Source organism: Cervus canadensis, chromosome 16, assembly GCF_019320065.1.
Source record: "Cervus canadensis isolate Bull #8, Minnesota chromosome 16, ASM1932006v1, whole genome shotgun sequence".
NCBI classification, from domain to species: Eukaryota; Metazoa; Chordata; class Mammalia; order Artiodactyla; family Cervidae; genus Cervus; species Cervus canadensis.
The window spans coordinates 37842207-37869627 of record NC_057401.1 but is presented as its reverse complement, the minus strand read 5'-3'; the positions used below and the strand labels follow the sequence as shown (position 1 = coordinate 37869627).

General features: G+C 41.4%; 3 protein-coding genes across 4 annotated transcripts in view; 1 reads left to right on the top strand and 2 right to left on the bottom strand.

Moving 5' to 3' along the window:
• Positions 1–3358, bottom strand: part of SLC45A2 (solute carrier family 45 member 2) — a 36071-nt gene extending 32713 nt beyond the window's left edge. The window contains exons 1-2 of one of the 2 annotated variants that reach the window (XM_043489141.1): positions 2295–3358; positions 285–461 (exon numbers count right to left, since the gene is read on the bottom strand). In XM_043489141.1, the coding sequence (XP_043345076.1) occupies positions 285–461; positions 2295–2823 (706 nt within the window). In that variant the 5' untranslated portion in view covers positions 2824–3358. The remainder of the gene's footprint in view (positions 1–284; positions 462–2294) is intronic. The other variant, XM_043489142.1, reaches the window with a different exon arrangement.
• Positions 3359–4454: 1096 nt separating this feature from the next.
• Positions 4455–5409, top strand: LOC122454534 (myosin regulatory light polypeptide 9-like). The gene has a single exon (XM_043489088.1). It carries the CDS (start codon positions 4547–4549, stop codon positions 5063–5065), a length of 519 nt encoding a protein of 172 aa, XP_043345023.1. The 5' UTR covers positions 4455–4546; the 3' UTR covers positions 5066–5409.
• A 4733-nt stretch (positions 5410–10142) lies between these two features.
• Positions 10143–23534, bottom strand: AMACR (alpha-methylacyl-CoA racemase). Its single transcript, XM_043488935.1, has 5 exons — positions 23184–23534; positions 20544–20687; positions 18574–18734; positions 14985–15171; positions 10143–10895 (listed from the first exon to the last, which is right to left on the bottom strand). Exons 1-5 carry the CDS (start codon positions 23428–23430, stop codon positions 10486–10488), a joined length of 1149 nt encoding a protein of 382 aa, XP_043344870.1. The 5' UTR covers positions 23431–23534; the 3' UTR covers positions 10143–10485.
• Positions 23535–27421: the final 3887 nt, after the last annotated feature.

Genomic DNA, 27421 nt, shown 5'->3' with positions numbered 1-27421 from the left:
AAAAAACAAAACTAAATATGAAGTCTACAAGGCCTTTTTTCATTTCATTTGTAAATGTCTCCACACACGGCTCTGCAGAGAGCTCTCCTACAAACTTCCTTTGCAAAAACTCCACAGCTTGGTCACAAGAGGAGTGCCCTGGAAGACAGAGCCCACATGATGGGAGTGATGCATCAACAGATCTATTCATTCAAAAAATCTGAGCGCTGAGACACTGAATGGCTTCAGTGGAAGGGCTTCCCTGCCCGGGGACCTGAAGGATAGACTTTCTGGATATTCCCTACCTGTGAAGAGCGCATGGTAGTGGAGGCCCCTCTCCTTATCTCGATGAGTGCAGACATCAAACAAGTAGGCTTTGATGGGCCCATCAATGAAGTCAGCAGCAAAATCAAAGAGAACCACACCTATCATGGTGATACTTATGGCCCAGATCGGCTTCCTCCTTGAGTCAGCAATCAAAGCTAAAAGAGAAACAACCATTGGTCTCCTAAATCCTGGTTTAGAACGATCCACATTTTTATTTCCACCCGAACTTCCTGTCTTCATATTACCTCCCTATACTTTCGTTGTGTTTGCTCTTCCAGATAAAAAATAGCTTCTTTATTTTTTCAAGTTTTAAAAATCATGCAGTGAATGTCCAGAAAAGACAGTTCTCTGGAGACAGAAAGTAGATTGAGCAGTTATCTAGGACTGTGGGGGAGAAGGAAATGGGGAGTGACTGCTAATGGCTACCAGGTGTCTGTTGGGGGGGAGATGAAACTGTTGTGTAATTAGATAGCTGTGGTGGTTATACAACTTTGAGAATATACTGAAAAGCACTGAGCTGTTCACTTTTAGATGGTGACTTTTATGGTATGTGAATCATCTCTCTTTTAAATAAAGTGGTTTAAAAAATTATATGTACTGACTGTAAACCACACCAACCATATAGGAAAGCTGGGGAAATACTTCAAGATCCCAGGTCCAAGAGATGGTCATCCTTCAGACATCCCTTTATGCACAAAAATAGAGAAAGGTGTGCATCTGTGCCCTTATGCAGTGCTTCTCAGACTTTAGCTCCTTAACCGTTACCGGGATGACTTGTTAAAACAGATTGTTGGGCCTCACCTACCATGAGTCTTCTATGATTCCTCAATAGGTGGAAGGTAGGGCCTGGGAATTTTCACCTCTATCAGCCTCCAGTGAGGCTGATGCCACAGGCTGGAGGGCTTTGCTTGGAGGAGCACTGATTAATGGGACCAGGTTGTAAGTGAGCATCTTTAACCAACTCTCTTCGTATCTTTGCCTTTCAGTGGATGAAGAGCAGCATCACAATTTTAACACCTAAATGATATTCATCCTATGACCATACCACTGTTCATTCACCCCTCATAACTATTTCTCAGGTTTTCAGTTTATTTTTTAAACTTAAGAAAATGTGTAATATATGCACCTGATTTTAAAAATTCAGTACAAAAATAAGTGAAAAACAAGCTTAACTTCCCCCTCTCACCCCCAGGCCTTTAGCACCCTTCCTTAGAGGCAAAATTTATTTTCAGGTATTTTTTAAATAAATTCCTCCAGAAATATACTACATTTATAGATTTATGCCCACTTTTAAATATATAGAGATGATAACTGATTATCATGGCTCATTATCATCCATTCTGCTAGCCTGAGAATTAATGGCCAGAAAATGTGTGCTATTTTTAAGTTTAACAATTCTTTTTTTCAACGCAATATATATACTACCACCAATTACTGATTAATTGGCGGCTGTTTAATGGCTAGAAAAAGTGCTCACCATCAGGTCTATGTCCATGATTTGCAATGAAAAAATGTCCCCTTGAGCTGCCAAGCCGATGCCCTGTACCTGTTACAAGACTCCACATAAAGCTGTGAACATCATTAACTCTTCTTTGTACACACAGGTACATTTATTGGAAAAATTTATGGAGCCATTAGGCAGCTGGTTAATTTGAGAAAGTCCTAAATAAGGTATGGTGGGCACACACACAAAACCCCATAATTCATAAACATGTAACAATACATAATGTAATAAAATAGGTAAAAATATAATCCCATTTTTAAGTTCTCACAACAATTAAAAAATAATGTATCCTGAAGTTTTTTAAAAGTAAAGGTGCCTAACTACAGAATCTGGGGCACTCAAAGGTGGAAATTCAATGTAACTTAGGATAGGGAGTCAGTTTTAACCATTTTTTACTGTCACAGAAAGAACTTTGCATTCTCCTTGTCCTGAGTTGCATAACAGGACCTTCTCCCACCCAGCCTACCTGGCGCAGTCCACTGACCTGATATGATCGCGTCCCCGTTGAGGTACATGGCCATGCCCAGGAGCATCATGACGCCCAGCGTGAGGATGTAGGGTCTCCGGCGGCCCCACCGGGCCCGGCAGTGGTCGCTGGCCGATCCCACCACGGGCTGCAGCAGGAACCCCAGGATGGGGCTCAGGAGCCACACCATGCTATACAGGCTCTTGGGCAGGCCCACGCTGAGCAGCACTGGAGTCACGTAGGCCGCCTCCACCGCATAGCAGAACTCCCGGCCGAACATGGCCATGCTGTGCATAACCAGGCTCCCCGTGGGTCTTTTGGGCAGCTCTGCAGAGCCCAAGAGGCCCTCCTCATCAAGGGATTTATAGGTGCGTAGGGCAGACTGCCCACTCTTGTCGCCCATGGCCACTGGGCGAGGAACCTGCCTGCAAGCCCACCACCCTCTCTGTGGCCCTGGGGTTCGCCCTCCCGGCTGGGTTTGACATGGAGCCGGGCCGCACCGCCCGCAGAGACGGTCAGGCTGGGGGAGGGGCTCAAATTCTTTCATGCCTCTAAGATCACAAGTTATGATGAGACGGAAGGGGGAGGGGCCAGGAAAGCATGACGGAGATTAGCCAGCTGGGAGCCCTCTGGCTCTTTTGAATGTGTTTCTAAAGGAATCTTCCTTTGTACTGTTCTCTCTCTGCCTCTCTTTCGCTCTCTCCCTCACACACACACACACACACACACACACATTTACACACAATCACACATAGCTTTGAGACAATAAAGCCCTATAATGTAGATGTTAAGTATGAAGGAGTCAATATTTTTTCTAAACTTTTTCTGGATATAAATATTCTGTCCTTCCTTGAACACAGGTTTGCTACATACACACACATCTAGTCAATTAACTAGACTTAAAACAGTGAGACGGTGCCCCTTCTAAATTACTAACTCTCCCACAGCACTGCAATATTTTTCTTCCATACTTGAGATAGTTCTGTTTATTCTCCTCCTGCTTTTTTTTGTTTTTTAATATATTTTTTTATTGAAGGATAATTGCTTTACAGAATTTTGCTGTTTTCTGTCAAACCTCAACATGAATCAGCCATAAGTATACATATGTCCCCTCCCTTTTGAACCTCCCTCCCATTCCTCCCCATCCCACCCCTCTAGGTTGATACAGAGCCCCTGTTTGAGTTTCCTGAGCCATATGGCAAATTCCTGTTGGCTATCTATTTTACCTGTGGTAATGGAAGTTTCCATGTTACTCTTTCCATACATCTCACCATCTCCTTCCTTCCCCATGTCCATAAGTCTATTCTCTATGTCTGTTTCTCCTTTGCTGCCCTGTAAATAAATTCTTCAGAACCATGTTTCTAGATTCTGTATATGTGTGTTAGAATATGATATTTATCTTTCTCTTTCTGACTCGCTTCACTTTGTGTAATAAGTTCTAGGTTCATCCACCTCATAGAACTGACTCAAATGCATTCTTTTTTATGGCCGAGTAATATTCCATTATGTGTATGTACCACAACTTCTTTATCCATTCATCTGTCATCTCCTTCTGTTTTAGTCTTTGATCCTCTAATGAGCAGTGATCAGGTCTGTTCTGCTCATTATGGCATCTAGCATGATACCTGGCACCTAGTAGGTCCTCAGTAAATGTTTGCTAAAGGAATTATAAAGTATATATGCTACACTTTGTGGTGCTGGTCAACTGCCTGTTTGCTCAGATCCATTCTCTCCTCTTCATCTTATGCTCCATACCTAAGGGACTACATTTCTCAGGATCCCTTGCTCTCTGGCTTCCAGGTAGATTTATCCAGTGGGAGGAACTGGTGGGAAGACTGGAGGCAGGTGAAAGGAAGATATCGAGATACTTCCTCCCCCTCTTTCTGTATCCTGAGACATCTCTGGCAGTGGCTGCATTTCCACTGTGGGTCCAGCTGCCAATCTTAGCTTCTGGGTCCCTGTAACACTACCTTTCCCATCGATCATGCAAATATGGGACTGTTCTTAGATTCCTGTGGTTGCTTGTATCTGAGTTGCCTCACTGTTCGCTTGGCTTCTGATCTCTTTTATCACCAATGTAATAATTGGTGATATTAATTTTCTCTGTTTTAAAGACTTCTAGTGGGCCGTGTTTTCCTTGTTGGACACTGAATTCAAATGAAAGTCTGAGTAGCGGGAGTGGAAGGGAGTTGGTAGCGGCAGCTGGGGCAGCGAGGAGGTTGCAGAAACTCTTGGATTCTCGCGGCAGAGTTAGGGATTTAACTGCCACCATGTCGAGCAAAAGAGCAAAGACCAAGACCACCAAGAAGCGCCCCCAGCGCGCGACCTCCAACGTGTTCGCCATGTTTGACCAGTCCCAGATTCAGGAGTTCAAGGAGGCCTTCAACATGATCGACCAGAACAGGGACGGGTTCATCGACAAGGAAGACTTGCATGACATGCTTGCTTCCCTGGGAAAAAATCCAACTGATGAGTATCTGGATGCCATGATGAATGAGGCTCCAGGTCCCATAAATTTTACCATGTTTCTCACGATGTTTGGTGAAAAATTAAATGGAACAGATCCAGAAGATGTCATCAGAAATGCTTTTGCTTGCTTTGATGAAGAAGCAACTGGCACCATTCAGGAGGATTACCTGAGAGAACTGCTGACCACAATGGGAGACCGGTTTACAGATGAGGAAGTGGACGCGCTGTACAGAGAAGCACCTATTGACAAAAAGGGGAATTTCAATTACATCGAGTTCACGCGCATCCTTAAGCATGGAGCGAAAGACAAAGACAACTAAAAAGAACTTCAAACTCCAGCCAAACGTTCCTTGTTGTCACTCTGGGCATTTCTGAGACTTTCTCTTAGAGCCTGTTGCATGCCCTTAGCTTTACAGCTTCTGCCTTTCTTGTTGTATTTATTCTCAGCCATTTGGGGCACATGCATCTCTATAATCAGACTGGATGTGGGACTTCTTGTCATTTTAAGAATAGAAAATAGGGTAATTTAACTTAGCAGCTGCCGTCTACCCTCCCCGCCCCCAGTAACTGCAGTCTACAGAGTCAATATATTTTTTCAGAGAAGGTTATTCACTCAATTTTTTCTGAACCATAATTAAACTTTATGATAAAAAAAAAAAAAAAAGTCTGAGTAGCAAGGGAAACATGATTTCATAGGAAAGACAGTAAAAATGGTTTAAGAACAAGACTTGGAGTCAAAATATTTAAGTTTAAATGCTGATTCTGCTTGTTTCTTCCTGTATTTCTCTGAGTAAATCACTTAAACTGGTATTTCTCAAACTATGTGCCAAGGTAACCCATGGAGACACAATGAACTCAAAGGGGTATCTCAGGAGATTTAAAAATTTTAAGACAGTAAACACAGTGAAACTCAACATCTTTCAGATAACACCTGAAGTAAGAGTGAAACAGATCATACTTGCAACATAAGACTGCATTACATACACAAAAATAAAATCAAAATGGATTAAAGATCTAAATGTAAGACCAGAAACTGTAAAACTCCTTGAGGAGAACATAGGCAAAACACTCTCCAACATAAATCACAGCAGGATCCTCTATGACCCACCTCCCAGAATATTGGAAATAAAAGCAAAAATAAACAAATGGGATCTAATGAAACTTAAGAGCTTTTGCACAACAAAGGAAACTATAAGCAAGGTGAAAAGACAGCCTTCAGAATGGGAGAAGATAATAGCAAATGAAGAAACAGACAAAGGATTAATCTCAAAAATATACAAGCAACTCCTGCAGCTCCATTCCAGAAAAATAAATGACCCAATCAAAAAATGGGCCAAAGAACTAAACAGACATTTCTCCAAAGAAGACATACAGATGGCTAACAAACACATGAAAAGATGCTCAACATCACTCATTATCAGAGAAATGCAAATCAAAACCTCAATGAGGTACCATTACACGCCAGTCAGGATGGCTGCTATCCAAAAGTCTACAAGCAATAAACGCTGGAGAGGGTGTGGAGAAAAGGGAACCCTCTTACACTGTTGGTGGGAATGCAAACTAGTACAGCCACTATGGAGAACAGTGTGGAGATTCCTTAAAAAACTGGAAATAGAACTGCCATATGACCCAGCAATCCCACTGCTGGGCATACACACAGAGGAAACCAGATCTGAAAGAGACACGTGTACACCAATGTTCATTGCAGCACTGTTTATAATAGCCAGGACATGGAAGCAACCTAGATGCCCATCAGCAGACAAATGGATAAGAAAGCTGTGGTACATATACACAATGGAATATTACTCAGCCATTAAAAAGAATTCATTTGAATCCGTTCTAACGAGATAGATGAAACTGAAGCCCATTATACAAAGTAAGCCAGAAAGAAAAACCAATACAGTATACTAACGCATATATATGGAATTTAGAAAGATGGTAATGATAACCCTATATGCAAGACAGAAAAAGAGACACAGATATATAGAACAGACTTTTGGACTCTATGGGAGAAGGCAAGGGTGGGATGATCTGAGAGAACAGCATTGAAACATGTATATTATCAAGTGTGAAACAGATCGCCAGTCCAGGTTGGATGCATGAGACAAGTGCTCAGGGCTGGTGCACTGGGATGGGATGGGGAGGGAGGCGGGAGTGGGGATCAGGATGGGGAACACATGTAAATCCATGGCTGATTCATGTCAATGTATGGCAAAAACCGCTACAAACTTGTAAAGTAATTAGCCTCCAACTAATAAAAACAAGTGGGGGGAAAAAAAAAGAATGCATTACAATCCTTTCACTGACTTTAGATTATTGTAAGGCTGGATTTTCTACAGATTTAAGAAGCATTATGAATATCAATGTGGAACAGAAAATGAGGATACTGACATCCAATCTGATTCCAAGGCATGAGAAGCTACACAGTGTACAATAGGCACTTATGACCCATTAGTGATTAAAAATGATATAAGGAGGAAGATCAAGATGATGGGTTAGGAGGATGTGGCACTTAATTCCCTCCACAAACACAACAGAAATACAGTCTACTAAAACTGAATCAAGAAACAGGTAATGTGAACAGACTGATCACTAGAAGTGAAATAGAACCTATACTTTAAAAAAAAAAAAAAAAAAACTTCTTGCAAACAAAAGTCCAGGACTGGACAGCTTCAGTGGGAAATTCTACCAAACATACAAATAAGAACTTACATCTATCCTTCTCAAACTACTCCCAAATATTAAAAAGGAGGAAACATTCCCAAAGTCATTCTATGAAGGCACCATCACCCTGATACCAAAATCAGACAAAAATATTACCAATAAAGAAAATTACAGGACAATATCTTTAACGAAAAGCAAAAATCCTCAACAAAATATTGGCAAACCGAACCCAAAAATACATAAAAAGGATCATATACTATGATCAAGTGGTATTTATTCCAGGGTCACAAGGATGGTTAAACAAGCACAAATCAACGTGAAGCACTACGTTAACAAAAAAGAAAAGACAAAAACCACATGACCATTTCAATAGACACAGATAAAGCATTTGACAAAATTCAACATCCATTCATGACAAAACTCTCATCAAAATGAGTATAGAGGGAACATATCTCAACATAATAAAAGCACTTACCACAAACCCACAGCCAACATAATATTCAACAGTGAAAAACTAAAAGCCTTCCCACTAAATTCATAAGTGAAACAAGGATGCCCACTCTTACCACTTCCATTCAAGTCCTAGCCATAACAATCAAACAAGAAAATGAAATCAAAGGTATTAAATTTGGAAGGGAAGAGTAAAATTGTCATTATTTGGATATGACATGATACTCTGTACAGAGAACCCTAAAGACTTTACACAAAAACTATTAAAACTAACAAATGAATTCAGCAAGGTAGCAGGATACATGATTAATACACAGAACTCTGTTGCATTTCTTTATACTAACAATGAACTATCAGAAAGTTAAAAAATTATCTTGTTTAAAATTGCATTTAAAAATACCTGGGAATAAACTTAACCAAGGAGGTGAAAGACCTATATGCTGTAAACTATAAAATATTGATAAAGGAAATTGAAGATGATTCAAAGAAATGGAAAAGACCATGCTCTTGGACTGGAGGAACTAATATTGTTAAAATGGCCATACTACCCAAAGCAATCTACACATTTAATGTGATCCCTATCAAAATACCCAAGACATTTTTCACAGAACTAGAAAAATGTAACTCTAAAATTTTTATGGAAACACGGAAGACCCAGAATTGCTAAAGCAATCCTGCTCCAGGAGCAGGTTGATTTTATCTAAGGATAATCCTACCTTCTCCATCAAAGACCAGTATAGGGCTGGCTTGTGACTTAACTTGACCCAAGGAGACATGTTTGCTCCTTGGAAGAAAAGCTATGACAAACCTAGACAGCATATTAAAAAACAGAGACATTACTTTGCCAACAATGGTCCATATAGTCAAAGCTATGGTTTTTCCAGTGGTTGTGTATGGATGTGAGAGGTGGACCGTAAAGAAGGCTGAGTGCTGAAGAATTGATGTTTTTATTGATGCTGTGGTGTTGGAGAAGACTCTTGAGAGTCCCTTGGACTGCAAGGAGATCCAATCAGTTGATCCTAAAGGAAATCAGTGCTGAATATTCATTGGAAGGACTGATGCTGAAGCCGAAGCTCCAATACTTTGGCCACCTGATGGGAAGAACTGACTCATTTGAAAAGACCTGATGCCGGGAAAGATTGAGGCAGGAGGAGAAGGGGATGACAGAGAATGAGATGGTTGGATGGCATCACCGACTGAATGGACATGAGTTTGAGCAAACTCCAGAAGATGGCGAAGGACAGGGAAGCCTGGCATGCTGCAGTCCATGGGGTGGCAAAGAGTCGGACACGACCGAGTGACTGAACAACAAAAGGGAACATGAGACAAGGTTTGCAGAGGGCTCCGGAGACCCTCTCTTCTTTTGGATGTTGTGCTGTGTGGAAATGAGATTCCAGATCTTGCTAAGGATGGCAGGGAAAACAATGAAGGCAATGATACCAGGGGTGTAAAGCTGGGTAGGGAAGTTGAACAGTAGTCCAAGGAAGAAGTGATAGGGTCTGGATGAAAGCAGCAATGGAAGGTGGGCAGAAGGAAGGAGATGGGAGTTCTGAAAGTGGAACTGATAGCACTTCACTATTGAGATTCATCACTTTAATAAATATTCACAAAATTTCCAATATGGGCCAGGAACTGGGAACTGAGCAATGAATGAAATCTAAAGTCCTTCATAAAGTTTCCATTTTAGCACGCCCTAGTTAACAAGGAATGAGGCAGAGGTTAATCCATACAATGTCAGCAGTGATAGGCAGTATGAAGAAAAATGAAACAGGGTTTGGGGAGAGTGATAAGGCAGTTGCTATTTTAGACAGGGATCAGGAAAGGACTCTCTGTAAGGGACATTTGAACAGCGGCCAAAGGAAGTGATAGGTAAGTTGTGGGGTCTATTGGTACAGAGGGAGACATACTGGGAGTGGAAGCTGGAGACTAGTAAGAGGAGGGAAAGTCTAGTAAGACTTTCAAATGGATGATGATACAGTTTATTGATAAAGAGATACACGTGGATGATGCTAATAACAGGCAGTTATACACAGGAGCTGGTCTAGATGGAGAGGTAGCAGTTATCTGAAGGAAACCTCAAGGACATTTTCTAAAATTTCAATTCAGAGACACCAGCTGAATGGTTTCCTTACCAAATTAAAACGATCAGACTCTTCCATCTAAGGACATTCATTCTGGTTAACAGTAGAGCCAAATTATTTCAATGAGCAACGAAAGGCTATTTTAGTGCTACTGAAAGAACTTTCTTGAAAGCTTTTCACAAACTTAAAAGCAGGAGTAAACTTTATGGGGAATAAAGCTTTATTTAATAAAAAGCAGTATATTAATGCATTTCAAGTATTTTATAAATGTATGAGCATTTTAAATTGACAAATATAACATATCAAGTAAACTGAAAGGCAGAAAAACTGCCACAATTTAGTACAGGCAAACTAAAAATATTCCAAAATGAAAAACCATGATAACCATTTTCAGAATTCAGTCATTACTCTATAATCAGTCTTGTTTCCTGATTAGAATAGTTAGACCACTGTGATAACGTTTTTTCATGTTTCCATGCACACAATTTTTTGTATTATACTGTAAATGCAATATTCAAATTCATTTGCATTGTGGGGCTTGGAACTTAGAGATTAACTCTAAGTTTATGAATTTCAATAATATTATCTAACTTAAGCTGAATGATCTCCTTCTGGCTGAACCCAAGTTCTTTAAGAATCTCTTCGGTGTGTTCTCCTACAAAAGGATCCCTTTTAGTCGAAGGGAGAGCTGGGGTGTTGGACAGCAAAGGAGCAGGGCGGGGACTCACACGCTGCTCTGTATCAGTAATAAATGAGCCCCGATCTTTGTTGTGACCGTGATGGGCAACCTCTTCAAAAGTCAGCACAGGAGTCACACATGCATCTGTGCCATCAAAGATCTGACACCACTCTGCCTTTGTCTTCTTTGCAAAGATATCTGCAAATTTCTTCTTCATTTCTGGCCAATCCTTTATACTCATCTGATTGGGAAGTTCATCAGACTTTAGCCCAAGTCCTGAGAGAAAAACAGAATTTCTTAAATCAGCATGCTTTGGGTGCAGTAAATATAATCAGTGCAAATGAGTTTTGAACTCATCATACTTGCCCCAAATGGGATATTTTATAAGAATTCTCAAATGAGTCAAGAGAAGAAATTCAAACTCAACTTGAAGTTGGAGCCAAAGCTGGAGAAGACAATAGCGTAACAGGACTCAAGACAGACTTTCTAAGTCTTTGAGAGATCTTATTATTTACATTTCCTCAAAAGCAGTCATTTTTAATTGTCTAGTTTCCAGAAATCAACTTCTTCCCTCTGAGAAGCTTTTCCAAAAGAAACTTCCTCATGAAGTTATTATCTGCCATGTGTGTGCTCAGTCGCTAAGCTGTGTCTGACTCTTTTGTGATCCCCTGTGGCCCACCAGGCTCCTCTGTCCCTGGGATTTCCCAGGCAAGGACACTGGAGTGGGTTGTCCTTTTCTTCTCCAGGGGATCTTCCTGACCCAGGAATCAAACCCAAGATTCTTTAGCACTGAGTCACCTGGGAAGCCCAAAGACACATGCAACTTGTTCCGATAGCAAACATGACAGCAAGTTATCAGCCAGCCAATCAACAGGGGACACAGAGACTTTTTCTCAAGTACAAAGAGTTCTGAAGGGCCCCTCAACACAAGGGACAGAGAAGATGAAAAGATTTGCCAGGGAATATCACAAGAAGGATGGCTTCTCCAGTCCATGACTTGATCTGTGCTTCCTTTACTGACTACAGGAACCCACCCCTGTAGATACACCCCAACTCCAGTGCTAATTAAATTATACCCAAAGGGCAACTTTGCTGGGGTTTGGTGTAACTGTCATTTTTATTCCCTCTTGTATAAGAGGGTTTCTAAATTTAAATTATGCATAATATTTTGCATAAGTTTAGCCAAGTTAATCAAGCAATTCTCATTTTTTATCATCCTTTCCTTATCTACCATGTTGAAAAACAATGAGCAATAATTTTAAGCTGCTCTGAAGATGCAGAAGGGCCTAAAAGGTAAGAAGACAGAAAACTATAGGTTCTTCTTAGAGTTTTGAGGGATATAAGGATATAAGAACTCACATAATTCTGAAGAGCTGTGAAAAAACACCTGTGCAAATACATTGTTCTCTGTAGCCACCTGTCCCATTCAAAACCAGAAAAGATATAAAGCCACAGTTTCAGATTTACCACAGTAATCTATGAAGAAATATTTCTAAGGATGTCTTTCACTTTGCTTTCTCCTTCTTGATTGTCCCAAACTCTGTGATTAAGAAGCATATAAAATAAGCAGTTAGCCAAAGCACTTAAGTAGACCACGGCTAACTGCTGGAAACATACATGCATGATTTTATAAAGTTTTTTTTTTTAAAACAGAATGTGATCAGAATCATCAACTAAAACTGGAGCCAGTAGTTCTCCAACAAACACTAAACTTAAGGTTACACAGGTTTTGTTAAGGTACACAGGTTTGTACACTGGAATACTAGAAATCAGAACACTTCTACCCCTGACTCTGACACACCAGCTGTATCAATACAGCTGCTATTTAAAAGGGTAAGGCTGAAGATGTTCGGTATTGACAAAAAAGGATGTCTTTGCTATATTTTTTAATAAAAAAGTATTAATTATAAACTTACATGATTATATATTTTATAAATTATATAAATATATAATTTATATAATTTTATATAAATTATAAAAATTATACAATATAAATACATATATTTATATTATACAAATTATAATGTGTATGTTTATCTTATATAGATTATAAAAAATTTAATTGTGTCTGTATGTGTACAGGGAAAATTCTTTTTTTTTTCTTTTTTTTTCATTTATTTTTATTAGTTGGAGGCTAATTACTTTACAATATTATATTGGTTTTTGCCATACATTGACATGAATCAGCCATGGATTTACATGTGTTCCCCATCCCGATCCCCCCTCCCACCTCCCTCCCCATCCCATCAAAGGCCACATTCCAAACTATCCTAAAGTGGAAGGACAAGGGAGAATTTTTACCTCTTACCTTATAAATTCTGTATTGTTTACACTTTTTTCATAAAAAATACATTACTTTGAATTTTTTCATTTTTTAAAATTGTTGTAAAATATACAAAATATAACACTGACCATTTTAGCCACTATTAAGAATACAGTACTATGTTATTAAGTATATTCATATTATTCTGGAACCATTACCACCATTCATCTCCAGAACTTTTCATCTTTCCAAGCTGAAACTGTACCAGGTTCCCCGGTGGCTCAGATGGTAAAAAATCTGCCTGCAATGCAGGAGACCCAGATTCAATTCCTGGGTTGGGAAGATCCCCTGGCGAAGAGAATGGCAACCCACTCCAATATTCTTGCCTGAAAAATTCCATGGACAGAGGAGCCTGGCAGGCTACAGTCCATGGGGTTGCAAAGAGTTGGACACAACTGAGCGACTAACACTTTTACCCATTAAACGCTAACACTTATTCTCTGCTTCCCCCAGTCCTTGTTCAAATATCTGTTCAAGTTCCCACTTTTAATTCTTTTGGATATATAACCAGAAGTGGAATTGCTGGATCGTATGGTAATTCTATGTTTAATTTTTTGAAGAGTCACCATATCATTTTCCACAATGACTGTATAATTTTACATTCTTACCAGTAATGCATGGGGTTCCAATCTCTCCGCATCCTCACCAACACTTATTTCCTGGCTTTCTTAATAATATTTTGAAATTTTAAAGCAACTTAAAAAAATTATCTATTGCCTTCACTACAAGAATCTCATGTCATAAGAGTCTCAGTATTTTCCAGATTTCTTTGTCCTGGAAAGCATTAGGAACATAGCATAGAGGAGTCTGAGCCTTACAAAAACCTTGTGTATTTATGCTCAGACACTGAGAGCTAAATGAAGCTATGGTCTCAAAGATCTCAAAATGTATGGTAAAATAATAAATTAACACTAACTCAGAAAAATCATTACAGATGTGGGCATTTGTCCAAACCACTCTGTTCTATCGTTCTTCTAACTTACAGTTAAGTTGGTGAAGTTAATATAGTTGATCACAGAATGCATTCTGATGCTTATAAAAACCATCATTCCAGCTATATACAGACTACTCTGAGTAGCACTTTGCATCTCAAAAGCTATCAAACATAAAACTCCAAACTTGAAGCTGGAAGATAAATGTGCTGCAAGCATGTGCTTGTCACACTACTTCAGCATACATTCTAAAACTTCTTAGAAACTAAAATATCTGTGAAGTAAACTTTAAATTCACATTTCACAGGGACAAAATAACTTCAGTCCAATTATCAGTCAGGGCAAAAGGGATCCCAAATTTTCCTGCTAACCTGTGACAACATATCAATAAGACAAGAATCTGCAAGAAAGGTGAACTGCAGAAGCATCAAGTGATGGTGACATATCCCAACAAACTCTCACTTGCCAAAGTCTCTCTGTGCTCTGGTGACCCCATTATTAAGTACCAGGAGGGACATCTATCTATCAAGGAATAAAAACTGGTAGAACCAGCAGATCATTTCTGGGGAAGAACAGACTGTGGCCATACAACGGGCAAGATAAATATCCAACACTATGAGTATGGGCTTCCCAGGTGGCACTAGTGGTAAAGAACCTGCCTGCCAGTGCAGGAGACATAAGAGATCTGAGTCCGATCCCTGGGTTGGGAGGATCCCCTGGAGAAGGGCATGATAACCCACTCCAGTATTCTTGCCTGGAGAATCCCAGAGACAGAGGAGCCTGGCGGGCTATGGCCCACAGGGTCGCACAGAGTTGGACACAGCTGAAGAGACTGAGCAGAGCACCGAGTGTGAAACGTAACAAAAACACTGAACGCCCACAAACAGGATTATGATCTTTTTAATCTGAGCTATTTTATAGACCTTTTTTATAAAAGTGCTTGTCAGTTTAAAAGATGGGGGAAGTGCCTCACAATATAATGATGACCATCATTAAACTAATTATAAGGTGGATATATACATATAATAAAAGACATCATGAACTTCAAAAGACCCCAAAATAGAGGCTGGAAAACATCCCCAGAAAAGAGGTTCCTGAAAAGTTACTCACCCTTGATCAGCAGCTCATAGAACTGGGGCTCTATTGCTCCGACAGCCATGAACCCCCCGTCCGCTGTCCGGTAGGTTGTGTAGAAATGTGCTCCACCATCTAATAGGTTCTGTCCACGAGGCTGTTCCCACAATCCTGTTTCTTGAGTTTTCCACAGAAAAGAACTTAGATATGCTGTTCCTTCCACCTTTGAAGAAACAGAATACAATGTGAATCCAGGTAATTCAACTATAAAAATTATGACTGATTCCTACTTGGGTTTTAAAAAAATGTTTGTATAAAAATGTTTATCTTAGAATACAGAAAGATTATATCTAATTATACAACTTCTTTGATATTTTGAGAAAGTGAGTTAGGACAGGTTTATGATAGAGCTCCTGCACTATTCAGATAAGGGAATATTGTTCAGAAAAGACTTCAAGGAACTACTTCTGCTCTTCTTTTCAAATAATATTGGCAGAATGTTGACAGTTTTTGAAGCTAACTGAGGCTAGCTTCACTAGTAAGCTTACTTCACCATTTGTAAGCTAATTATACATTCTCTTTACTTTCATATATGTTAAAAACGGTCAGGATAAAAAAGCTGAAAATAAAGAAAAAGGTTTTCTTAAAAATCCATCATCTGACCTCAATACTTATAAACACATACACACAAACACATGAAGCAGATCACATTTTAAAGGTAAATTGCATGACAGCTATATTTAGTTGACTCTAGTTTTGATACCAAGCGCAAGAAATACAAATTTGAATATTTAACATATTTTAACTTTAATTATCACTAAAAAGTTACAGAATAAACATAACAATGTGGGTGGCAGGTGATAAGGGTTTTCTGAGTACAGACAAACTAGTTTGGGAATGCCAGCTTCCCACTAGTCCTGAAATAAAAAGGATTCACATCTCCAGTATGATTATCATGAGACTGGATGCACTGAACTAACTAAAGAACACTTCCCTATCCTTCTGGCACTCCAGGAAGCAGGCCAGCAAAGCATCCTTATCTCTGAAGTTACTAATAGAAAGGCCCCATTCCAACAGTGAGCAAGGGATTTCTCACAGATTCTGGCTATGAAACAAACACAAAATTTAACAGGCAAGAAGACTGCAGTGGGTTGCCATTTCCTCCTCCAGGGGATCTTCCCAACCCAGGGATCGAACCCTTGTCTCCAGCGTCCGCAGGCAGATCCTTCACCACTGTGCCTGTTGGGAAGCCCATTTTTAGATATGTCTCAGTTTTCCCTTTTAGCTTGAGGACGCTCCTGAACACTTGAATCCATGGATCTGACATGTGCTGTCACCAAGTAGTGGAGTTTGTGTAAGTGGCCTTTGGTGGTGCTGTTTTTTGAAATGGGGTTACACAGATTTTACAGTCCCCACATTTATACATATACACACAAACACACATATAGATACATCACACACACACACACACACACACACACATATATATGTACATTTAATCTCTTTTACATACTGGATGTACTGATGAGACTATTGAAAAAAGATGTCCTGACAGTGTTATGGGTCTATTTTGGCTCACTCAGGATACAAACAGCTCTAATCTAACTCCACCTTTACTTGGCGCCATAGAAGGACACAGGACAAGACACAGCAATTATAATCCTTATCTCATCAAGAGGCTGCCGAGCACACACCTCTCTTCCCCCCTCATCCACAGGCAGTGTATGCTGCCACAGATGACAGCCCATGAACAGGGAAACTGCAGCCTCAATTTCCCAACTTTTTATATTATTCTCATCACAAAGGCCAATGGCCTGAATGCCAACACATAGTCCCCCAGGTTAGAAGTGTTCCCTTAGGACAGGAGGAAACACAGTAAAACAGACCCCACATGCCATGTGCGTGCATGCTAAGTTGCTTCAGTCCTGTCTGACATCCGGACTCTTTGTGACCCAATGGATTATAGCCCGCCAGGCTCCTTTGTCCATGAGGATTCTCCAGGCAAGCATACTGGAGTGTAGTGCCATGCCCTCCCCCAGAGGATCTTTGCAACCCAGAGATTGAACTCAAGTCTCAGGCATCTCCTGTATTGGCAGGTGGGTTCTTTACCACTAGCGCCCCCTGGGAAGCCCTAACTCTACAGTTTCTAAGGGAACAGTCTGATGAAGAGATGACTCCAGGTCATCATAGGCAGGCCTAGGTCATGGATTCTGCTGCTAAAGTCACTTGGAAACTACTGGCCTAAAAGAATAAGATATATGCCCCACCCCCCCAGTCAGCTTCCTCCTTCAGTGGTTCTCCACAGGGTACCAGAGCCACCAACCACTGGGTCTTCTAAGTCAGAGATCAGGGAGCCATCCTTGATTCCTTCCTTTCCCTTCACTGCCAAATGTGAATCCTTAAATCCATACCTATTCTACCATCGACCATTTTAGTACTTGCCTTTATCTCTCAGTCTTGTCTTCATCAAATCCACTCTCCAGCCTACCAGCAAAGATAGGTCCAAATGTAACCTGTATAGTGGAACTAGACTGGGCTCTCATCAACTAGCTGTGAGAACTCAGGCAAATTTCTTTTTTCTTTTTTTTTCAGGCAAATTTCTGAATGTGCTGATGAGTCTGTTGAAAAAAGATGTCCTAACAGTGTTATGGGTCTGTGCTTAGTTGCTCACTCATGTCCGACTCTGTGCAACCCCATGGACTGTAGCTCACCAGGCTCCTCCGTCCATGGGATTTTTCAGACAAGAATACCGGAGTGAGTTGCCTTTTCCTCCTCCAGGGGACATTCCTGACCCAGGGATCAAACCCACGTCTCCTGTGTTTCCTGCACTGCAGGTGAATTCTTTACCTGCTGAGCCATCAGGGAAGCCCTGTTACAGGTCTAATTGGGTTCAGTAACAACGTATCCCAGGAGAAGGGAATGGCAACCCTTCCAGTATTCTTGCCTGGAAAGTCCATGCCCAAAAAAGCCTCACGGGCTGCAGTCCATGGGGGTCACACAACTGAGTGCACATGTGTGAGGGGTCTGGAGGGAGATGGGTTGGTAACAATAAACAGGTAGAACTGGAAACAAACAAACAAACAATGTATTCAAAGTGAAATTGCTGTTTTGGGGATTAGGAGAAATCACACAGAAGTGCCTAGGAGAACAAGAAGCAAGTGCTCCGTGTGTGAGTGAAGACACTGAAGCATCCTGACATTTGAATCTCTGCTACACAGTGCAGCAGGAAGGTCTAGACTGGTCCATTTCACTTGAGCATCATCAAGAATCTCCTCTTCCTGCTAAAGGAGACTTCCTGAGCCCAGTTTTCAATGAAAATCTCTTAAAAATCATATTCAAAGTACAAGACACAAGATGGTGAAAATCGCTGAAACACAATGTGGTAATCAGCTGAGTCATGCAGAGTTTAGAAAATTGACTCCACAAACAGACGATCAAAATATGACGTTCTGACACATGTCAAACATATGAAGCTATTTTAAAGAGAAGGCTATCTTTGGTAACTTGGATTCAAATTTCAAATCTCAATTTATCTCCTGTCTTGTTTGAAAGAGGATTTGAGGCAGCCATATCTCAACCTTAGGAACAAACGCAAGGCTTAGCGTTTCCCCCAGTAAAAACTCACCATGCTTGCATCGATGACCTGACCTTTGCCAGAGCGTGTGCGTTCAAACAACGCCATAATGATGCCCAGTGTGCACATGAGGCCACCACCACCAAAATCAGCCAGGAGATTCAACGGGGCATATGGATTCTCACCACTTCTGCCACTTCTTGATAAAACACCTATACCATGAAAAAAAAATATGGAGGACCATTAATGGTAAATTTAAAGTGTATTTTAAACTTTTATTTTTTTATTTTTGGCTGTGCTGGATCTTCATTGCTGCTCGGGCTTTTCTCTGGTTGCATTGAGTGGAGGCTACTCTCAATTGCAGTGCATGGGCTTCTCATTGCAATGGCTTCTCTTGTCGCAGAGCACAGGCTCTAGGACACACAAGCTTCAGTAGCTGTGGCACGTGGGCTCAGTCATTGCAGCTCCGGGGCTCTAGAACAACAGGCTCAACTGTAAGCCTACAGTTTACAGGCTTAGTTGCTCCGTGGCATGTGGGATCTTCCCGGACCTGGGATGAAACCCCATGTCTCCTGCACTAGCAGGCAGATTCTTTATCAATGAGCCATCCAGTGGTAAATGGTTAAAAAGCCCATTTAATGTGTACTTTAAATAAATACATGAACATCTTAGAAGGAAAACCAATCTCTCTAGCTACTAGTTGTAAGTGAAAATTAATATCTAATGCCTTTCTAAATCTAAACTCGTTCAGTATATTTATAAGATGGCTTTCCTTCCAACAAATTTCCTTGTTTTTTTTTTTTATGTCTTTATTTTCTTTAAAACTTTATTCCTACAGATATTTTCAGAATTCTATTGCTAAGTTTTTATTCACTGAGTTGTGTGTGGGGGGGGATGGTTGCTATCCACTTAGTTTATGACTTAACAATGGTATAAGGCACTTCCATTCTTACTAGAAAGAGATGCAAGAAAACAAACACAAGAAAAAGAAAAGGAATTGCATTTTTAAATAGATGTGAAAAATCAACTCTCCACTCACTCTTTTCCTCAACCTTTAAAAGTGTACACACAGAATATTTGAGACTTCTTTTACTCAGCAATATGGTTCTTAGAAATCTAGAATTAGGTCATTCTAAGAGGTTCCCTGGTGGCTCAGGGGGTAAAGAACCTGCCTGCTATGCAGGAGACTCGGATTCTATCCATGAGTCGGGAAGAGCCCCTGGAGAAGGGAATGGCAACCCACTCCAGTATTCTTGCCTGGAGAAGTCCATGGACAGAGGAGCCTGGTGGGATACAGTCCATGGGGTCACAAAGAGTTGGACATGACTGAGTGGTTAACACTTTCAAGATATGTTCATACAGGTGAAAACCATGGGATTTTTCTAGTATTCATAGAATTTCTAAAATCATGACTCAGTCAACAATTCACAATAAAGTAAGGGGGTACCAGAATCAAACTATTAATATATCTTTGCATACTACAGAGCAACCATTTCTACTAGCAATAAGTCTCTTTACTTCCTAGCAGGGGCTTGCTGGAGAATTCACTCCACAAACATAGTCAGTAAATGTTACTATTGTGTGTATTACCCCTCCCTGTGTTAAGGCAGGGGAAAGTGAAAGTGTTAGTTGCTCGACTCTTTGCAACCCCAGGGACTATAGACTGCCAGGCTCCTCTGTCAATGTATTCTCCAGGCAAGAATACTGGAGTGGGTGGCCATGCCCTCTTCCAAGGGATATTCCTGACTCAGGGATCAAACCCACGTCTCCAGCATTGCAGGCAGATTCGTTATGATCTGAGTCACCAGATGGAGGCTGACAGTGACTGTTTCAAGACAAACCAATCTTTTTTAAAGAAGTACATGCTCAAATAAAAAAAAGAAGTACACGCTCTTTATTAATTCCAATAAATATTCCAAACTTCACCTTTAAAAAATTCTTTCTAATAAGTGTAGCTGTAGATCTTGACTGGGGGAAAAAAAAGAGTGAAGAGAAATTGGATTTTTTTTTTTTCAACACACCTGACAAGGCCAAATAGTTGATGTCATGTCCGGCTACCTTGGAGAACCTTCCCGACTGGCCGAATCCACTCAATCTGGCATAGATAAGCCTCGGGTTCTCCTTCTGGAGAATCTCTGGACCGAGCTGGAGTTGTTCCATCACCCCTTAAGAGAAAAGTTACGTTCTTTTTTTAAAGACAGCATGAACTGAAGATGGGTACAATCCCTCCTTTGTGGCAAGTATAAAACAGCACTTTTTTGCAAGGAAAACTGGTAACATTTGCTGTGAGTTTATAATGAACGTATTGCCAATAATTAAGAACCCAGAGTGTGAAGCCCCCATTTTTGGAATGTGGGGCAGACCCCCCCCACCCCAAGAATGCTATTTCCCCCCAGCACTGCCCTACATCCCTGCAGGCATACCCAAGCATCTTCAGAGTGGACATTCCATCCCTTCAGTCAGCCCCTTCAGAGTTGCCCCAGTTCGCTCCTAAGTAATTTGTTAGAAATGGTCTGTTCTTTTGGAAGTTACTCTGGGTCTTTAGTTGATTAAAAACTCACTTTTGGAAGCTGCTTTTCCTTTCAGGACCTCTTCTATGCCTATGCCTGCACGGGTGCCTGCTATACCTATGCGTGTACATATTCCATCTTCCCAAACAGCTCAGATGCTCCCCGGCAGGATTCATGCCTCATCTGTTCCCACAGGCCTCTAACATGCCCAGCAGTTCCTCTACAAAAAGGCTCAGTACAAATATCTGGTGGAAGAAGGGTTAGCTACAACAGCATTGAATTGCTCTTAAGTTATCAGCGAGTACCGTTGACCCTTGAACAAGGTGAGTTTGAACTGTTCGGGTCTACCTTTGAAGTTTTTCAAAAGCAAATACTACAGTATTACACAGTCTGTGGTTGATGAATGCTGAGGAACTGTGGAGGACCATTGTTACTAAAGTACAGGTTAGCCCTGGTTTGTTCAAGGGTCAGTCAGTATTTATTCTGCTAAAACCAGGGAACCTAAGGAGTCCTGGGGTTAAAGATATAAAATTAGATAATAAAACTCACTGACTTTGTTTCCACAAAGCTATGATAAGTTACAAAAGGATTCTATTCCTAGACTGGTGGTTACCAAGGGGGAAGGATAAGAGAGGGATGAATTGGGAGCTTGGGATTAGCAGATGCAAACAAGTATATACAGAATGGATAAACAATAAGGTTCTACTGTATAGCATAGGAAGCTCTATTCAATATCTTGTGATAAACCTGTGATAAATGGAAAATATGAAAAAGAATATATATGTAACTCAGTGGCTCTGTTGTACAGCAGTAATTAACACAACATTGTAAATCAACCATACTTCAATTAAAAATAAACTCTATTTCTCTAACTAGAAAAACATCAGCCTCAATCCACCCCAACACCCCCTGCAGCTATATCTGTATTCACAGCTCCACCTCTCCCCTAATACTAAGGCAAATTATTTACCCATGTGGAGCCTCCTTCAATTTCAAGTTGTGTATTATTAAATTATAATAAAATCCTAATTACTAAATTATTATTGTTGTAATCTCAGATCTGAGGGTGGATGTGTTCACACATTTAAATACGCCTGGTGCCCCACACAGCCAATTCATTCCCCATTTACTGACTTCCAGCTATATACCAAAGCTTGGGATTTGTACTTGAGCAAGAGCAGGTGTCTGAGCAAAGGTCAAAGTGGTGCTAGACCCAAACATCAGCTTTTAAAAGGCTGTTAAAACTGTTATCAAGGAAGCTGCAGCAGGCTTGCAAAGAATCCGGAAGTCACAGAAAGGAGGAAGAATGATGGGACTGATGATAATTGAAAGCTGGTGGTGGAAAAGGAAGATTTGGGAGCCTAGACAAAGGTACAAGTTTTTCATTCAGGCAACTGGGTGGACATTGGTTCTATTCACTGAAATGATACAGAAAGAGGAGAGGACATTTTAGTAGGGAAGAGGTGGGGCTCAGTTTGGAATATGTGGAAGCTGCAGTGCCCAGGAGACGGTCAGATAAAAGTGGGCAGAACTTGCCTAGTCCGGAAGTCTGTGGCTGTAAAAGAAGGGGGCACGGTTATAGACTTGGCCATCACCTGCCTATAAAAAATAAAAATAGTAGAAATTGATAAGGGCTGCAAGAAGCAGAGTGTAAAGGAAATTGAGCAGAAGCTGGAACCTGAACACCAGCATTTAAGGCAGCAGGTGTTAGCCTGGCTTTACCCCGGTACACCAAGCTCCAAAATTTAGCAGTTTGACTATGAACCTACATGCAGTTTTCCAGGGAGAGAATCTATGGCTTTCGTTTGTTTCCCATAGGGTTCATGACCTTCACATAATTAAGAAACGCAAATGTAAAAGAGTAACTAAAAAGAGGGGGGGGGGGGGACTTGGTAAGGAGTCAGAGAGAGGTATAAGAAAAGTGAGGACAACAGCATTATCCCGGACTCCAAGAGTGTAAGACAGTCTCAGGGGGCGATGGATCAGCAACATCAAATGCAACAGCAAAGTCTAGAAAGTAGGGACGGAAAGGGTTCAGGTGGCAACAGGGCAAAGGTTATGCGGGGTGCAGCCCCAAACGGTCGGGCGCGGCGACCTCCCTTCTGCGGGGACCGTCCCCTCTCTGGCCCCGCGTAGGGGCAGGAGGCTCACCGGGGCGGAAAGGCTCCAGCATCACGTCCGCCCGGGCGCACAGGCGTCGCAGCACCGCCACTCCCCGCGGCCGCTTCAGGTCCACCACCAGCGAGCGCTTGCCTCGGGCCAACCTGCTGGAGTCGCTGCGGGTGCCGGGTCGGTCCACACGCACTACCTGCGCCCCGAAGTCCGCCAGGACCATACCGCAGAAGGGAACCGGGGCCAGGCCGGCGAGTTCAACGACTGTGATGCCCCTAAGCGCCATGTGCCCTGCGTCTCCTTGCCAAACCGAGGAAACAGCAGCTGCCTGAACTTCGGCCTGTACTGCCCGGCGTCAGCCCGGGGCGCACGCTCCCTCCCTCGTGGCCCCGCCCCCACGCGCCTGCGCGCAGCCGCAGAGCCTGCGAAATAGTGCGTCTTCGGACCGCCTCCGGATCTGGCCAGTTAAGTGGGCTGAGGTGGCTTAGATTTTAAAACTAGGGCATCCTAAATTGTGCCCTAGGGCTTGACCTGGGGGGATGGGGGGTAGGGGTGGGGCCCATGGCTGGACCTGGATGTCTCAGGATGGTTTTACTTTCCTTGCAGTCCCAGCCGCTGTGCTCTATGGACCCGTTTATACCTCTCTGGCCTTGAAAAACATATAAATATTTAAGAATAATGTTAAAGTGTTGTTTTTAGCTTCTCAGCTATCTGGGGTTAGTATCCTGTGTTTTTACAGCCCGAGTTTCCGCCCTTTCACACCAAGGGAGTGACTGTAGTCCCATGACTGTCGGAAGGAAGGTACTCTTCTTTTCTGAGCTGGTTAGGCTCACCAGCTCACCTTCGGCAATAACTGCAATCGATCCTTCGTTTAGTGACATGGCGGGCAATGTGCCAGTTATGATTATTCACTACCCACAAAAAGCTTGTGTGCCCTATCATGGAATATAAAAAGCACATGTGAGCAGGTGGTGCTCATCAGAGACAAATCTGAGAAGTTTAAAAGTATTTTTAATTTGTCACCTGCTATTTCTACAATTATAGTTTGGAGTTTTTAATTTCAGTGCATTTTAAAAGTACAATAAAATAAGAACAAATAGCCCCACTCCTTGCAGTTTCGAGTCTCCAGGAGCTAGGGAGAGACTTTTATAGAGAAAAGTTGAGGCAAGGAAATTATTGATTGACTATATGTAATAGCCTAGCTGACTGTTTGGATTTGGTTCATACTTTGATTTCTGGACTCTCAGACCAGGTTAGATTCAGCCTGCTTATGGAGGATGCCAGGGCATGAGAGCCCCATCACTCTAATGGATTCCTTGTTTAATTAGCACCTATTTGTCCCCTCTAGCCCTTTGTTTTGAGAACAAATTTTTATTTTGAGAAACTTAAAAGAGAAATGTATAAAAAATACTCTAGCAAACACCCGTAGATGGAGGTACTATTATTTCATAGTGACCCCTAGTCTAAAAAATAAGCAGTACAGATAGTGCTTAAGCTGACACCCATGATTAGATTCACATGAATCAGATATCTTACCAGCATTAAGCTTTACTGATAAGGTCAAAGATGCAGATCATAGAGATAATCTCAGACAAAGCTGAGGTCCTGGAAATGTCACTTGACACTGCAGGCCTTTCCTTCCTGCATGGAAAACATACTCTCTGTTACTGATCTCGAGAGACAGCAGTGAACTGTCCTGAAGAGAGATCTTAGCTCCCTGCCCAGGAATTGAACCTGAGTAGTCTGGATGAAAACCAGGACTCCTAGCCACCAGATCATGAAGGCGTTAGAGGCCAGAAGCTGCGACCCTGACTCTTTCCCCCATTTGAAAGCGAGAATGCTTCAAAAGAGGCAAAGACTGTGAAAACAGGTACAAAGTTTATTATGAGAGACAGCATAGCATGTGGGAGAATGTTCAGAGAAGCAGTTTATTTAAGACTGAAGCTGGAAAGCCAGGTGATGCAAAGGTAAAGGATCTGCCTGCTAACGCAGGAGACACGAGAGAGGTGTGGATTCGATCCATGAGCCAGGAAGATCCTCTGTAGTAGGAAATGGCAACCCACTCCAGTATTCTTTGAAAAATCCCACGGACAGAGGAGCCTAGAGGGCTACAGTTCACGGGGCTACAAAGAGTTGGAGGCACCTGAGCAGACACACAGGCAGAGATACAGACCCAGAGAGAAAGGGTATGGGCCTCCTCTCTTGTGAGGCCTGCAGTAGTGAAGTAATTTAAATCAATTACATAGAAGAGTTATCTTGTTTCTTTTTTCACACCTGACTGGTACTAGGAACCTCTCCAAGATGGGTACACAACTTTTTGTTAAGATAGATCCCACCGTGTAGGACTGTGGGTGTGTGTCCACTCATTATGGGGTAGCAGCCTCTCCCTTTTTGACCTCCAAGGAGCCTTCCTGTGCATGTGCAGACAGGGAAGTTCTCCTTGACCTCAAGAGTGGTCATCTTATTTTTTTTTTTTTTTTTTAAGAGTGGTCATCTTATATCTTTACTTCTGCAGAGCTCAACTTCTGCCATTAGCTTTGTCCTTGGAGTATCTGGGTGAGAACAAAAATTCAGTTTTACTCCTTTTGACAAATACCAGCTATCCAGCCTTAGGGCCCATCAGTCTTCTACAAGCTGAATTGTGTCTCTTTAAAATTCATATATTTAAGTCCTAACCCCAGTACTGTGACTGTATTTGGAGACAAGGCCTGTAGAGGTAGTTAAGACAGAAACAGGTCGTTTGTGTGGGACCTAATCCAATAGGACTGGACTGGTGTCCTTATAAGGAAAGATTAGGAAAACACAGACCAAGGGACAACTGTGTGAAGACACAGCAGAAGGCAGTCATCTTCAAGTCAAGAAGAGAAGCTTCAAAAGAAAGCATACCCGTTGACCCATAATCTTGGACTTTTAAGCTGTCAAAACTGTGAGAAAATAAATTTATGTTCTTTAAGCCACCCAGTCTGTTATTTTTTTCTGGAATTCCTTGCAAATTAATATATTCTCAGATCCACAGTTACAGATGAGGTTCTAATGAGGTTCTCAGGTCACCAAACGGACTATTTTCTATTCCAGAAAGTTACTTAGCTATGGAACCATCTTTCCTAAATTCTGGGTTTATTTAGCATAATCAATCTTGTGACCAGGGATAACCATTAAATCTATTCAATAAGTAAATTCTCTTAAGCCTGGCATGTTGCAGTTCATGAGGTCGCAAAGAGTCGAACACAGCGACTGAACAACCAACTTCCTCTTAGCAAATATGATTAATTTCCTTACCTACAGTCCAGTGGAGTCATGTGCCCTTTTCTTTGGCCTCCCGGGGCTTCCCTATTTACTTCTCTAAAGAGAGTAAATAGATCAAAAGTCAGCTGCTTTCAACTCTTTCCAAAGCTTAAGTCTCCTTTAATGCTCACCTGCAGCTACCTATTATTACTCCTGTTCACCTCACTGTTCAAGGCACAAGCACTCCCATGATTTTGACATATGGTCCACATATGAATGCTATAGCTATATTATTTTTATACTATAATTTGTGGTTTTAATTTTCATAAACAATGTTACATTGTACCAACTTCTCTGAATTTACCTTTGCACTCCATATTGTGTTAACTGGTCTCCCCATTTCTATTCTTTCCTGTTAGATCAACAGAGATTCTTGGCTTAAATACAAAAGAATTCACTGGAAGTCTACGAAGTAAAACTCATGTAAGTATGTGAGAAAGCTGAATTCAGGCAATTGACAGGACTCAGGCTGCTGGAATCATGTTCAAGGTCACAGTGTGGAAAACTAATTAGGATAGAAATCTGCATAGTTTCCACGCACCTCTGCCCAGCTCTGAGAGATTCACATAAGCCTGAGTCTGAGTCAAAAGGATGGAGGTACTAAATTGAAGGTTCTCCCACTGACACATAAGATGGGATCATTAAATTAAAATCATGACTGTGGTGGATTGTGTTGACTGAAAAAAAAAAAAATGCACGATGTGAGAGATGCGAGTTAAACTTTATTTGGAGGCAAAATGAGGACTGCACCCTGGGAGACAGCACCTCAGAAAGCTCTGAGAGACTGCTCCAACGAGGTAGTGTGGGAAGGTCAACCTGTAAGATTTTGGTGAAGGGGTAGTTCAATGAAGTTAAGCACTTACATTGCAAAAGTTTTCTGCTAGTCACGAGGACCTGATGTTCTAGATATGAAGAGAGGCAGAGACTGGGATTATGAAGTCAGCCCCTGGAAATAATATTTGGCTGTCTAAAGACCTGTTCCATATCCTCCT

Coding starts and splice junctions, on each gene's coding strand:
- AMACR (XM_043488935.1), bottom strand. CDS start 23,430: ATGGCGCTTAGGGGCATCACAGTCGTTGAACTCGCCGGCCTGGCCCCG. Junction 20,688..23,183: donor GCTGGAGCCTTTCCGCCCCG/GTGAGCCTCCTG, acceptor TTTTCTCTTAAG/GGGTGATGGAACAACTCCAG. Junction 10,896..14,984: donor CTATGAGCTGCTGATCAAGG/GTGAGTAACTTT, acceptor TTTTTCTCTCAG/GACTTGGGCTAAAGTCTGAT.
- LOC122454534 (XM_043489088.1), top strand. CDS start 4,547: ATGTCGAGCAAAAGAGCAAAGACCAAGACCACCAAGAAGCGCCCCCAG.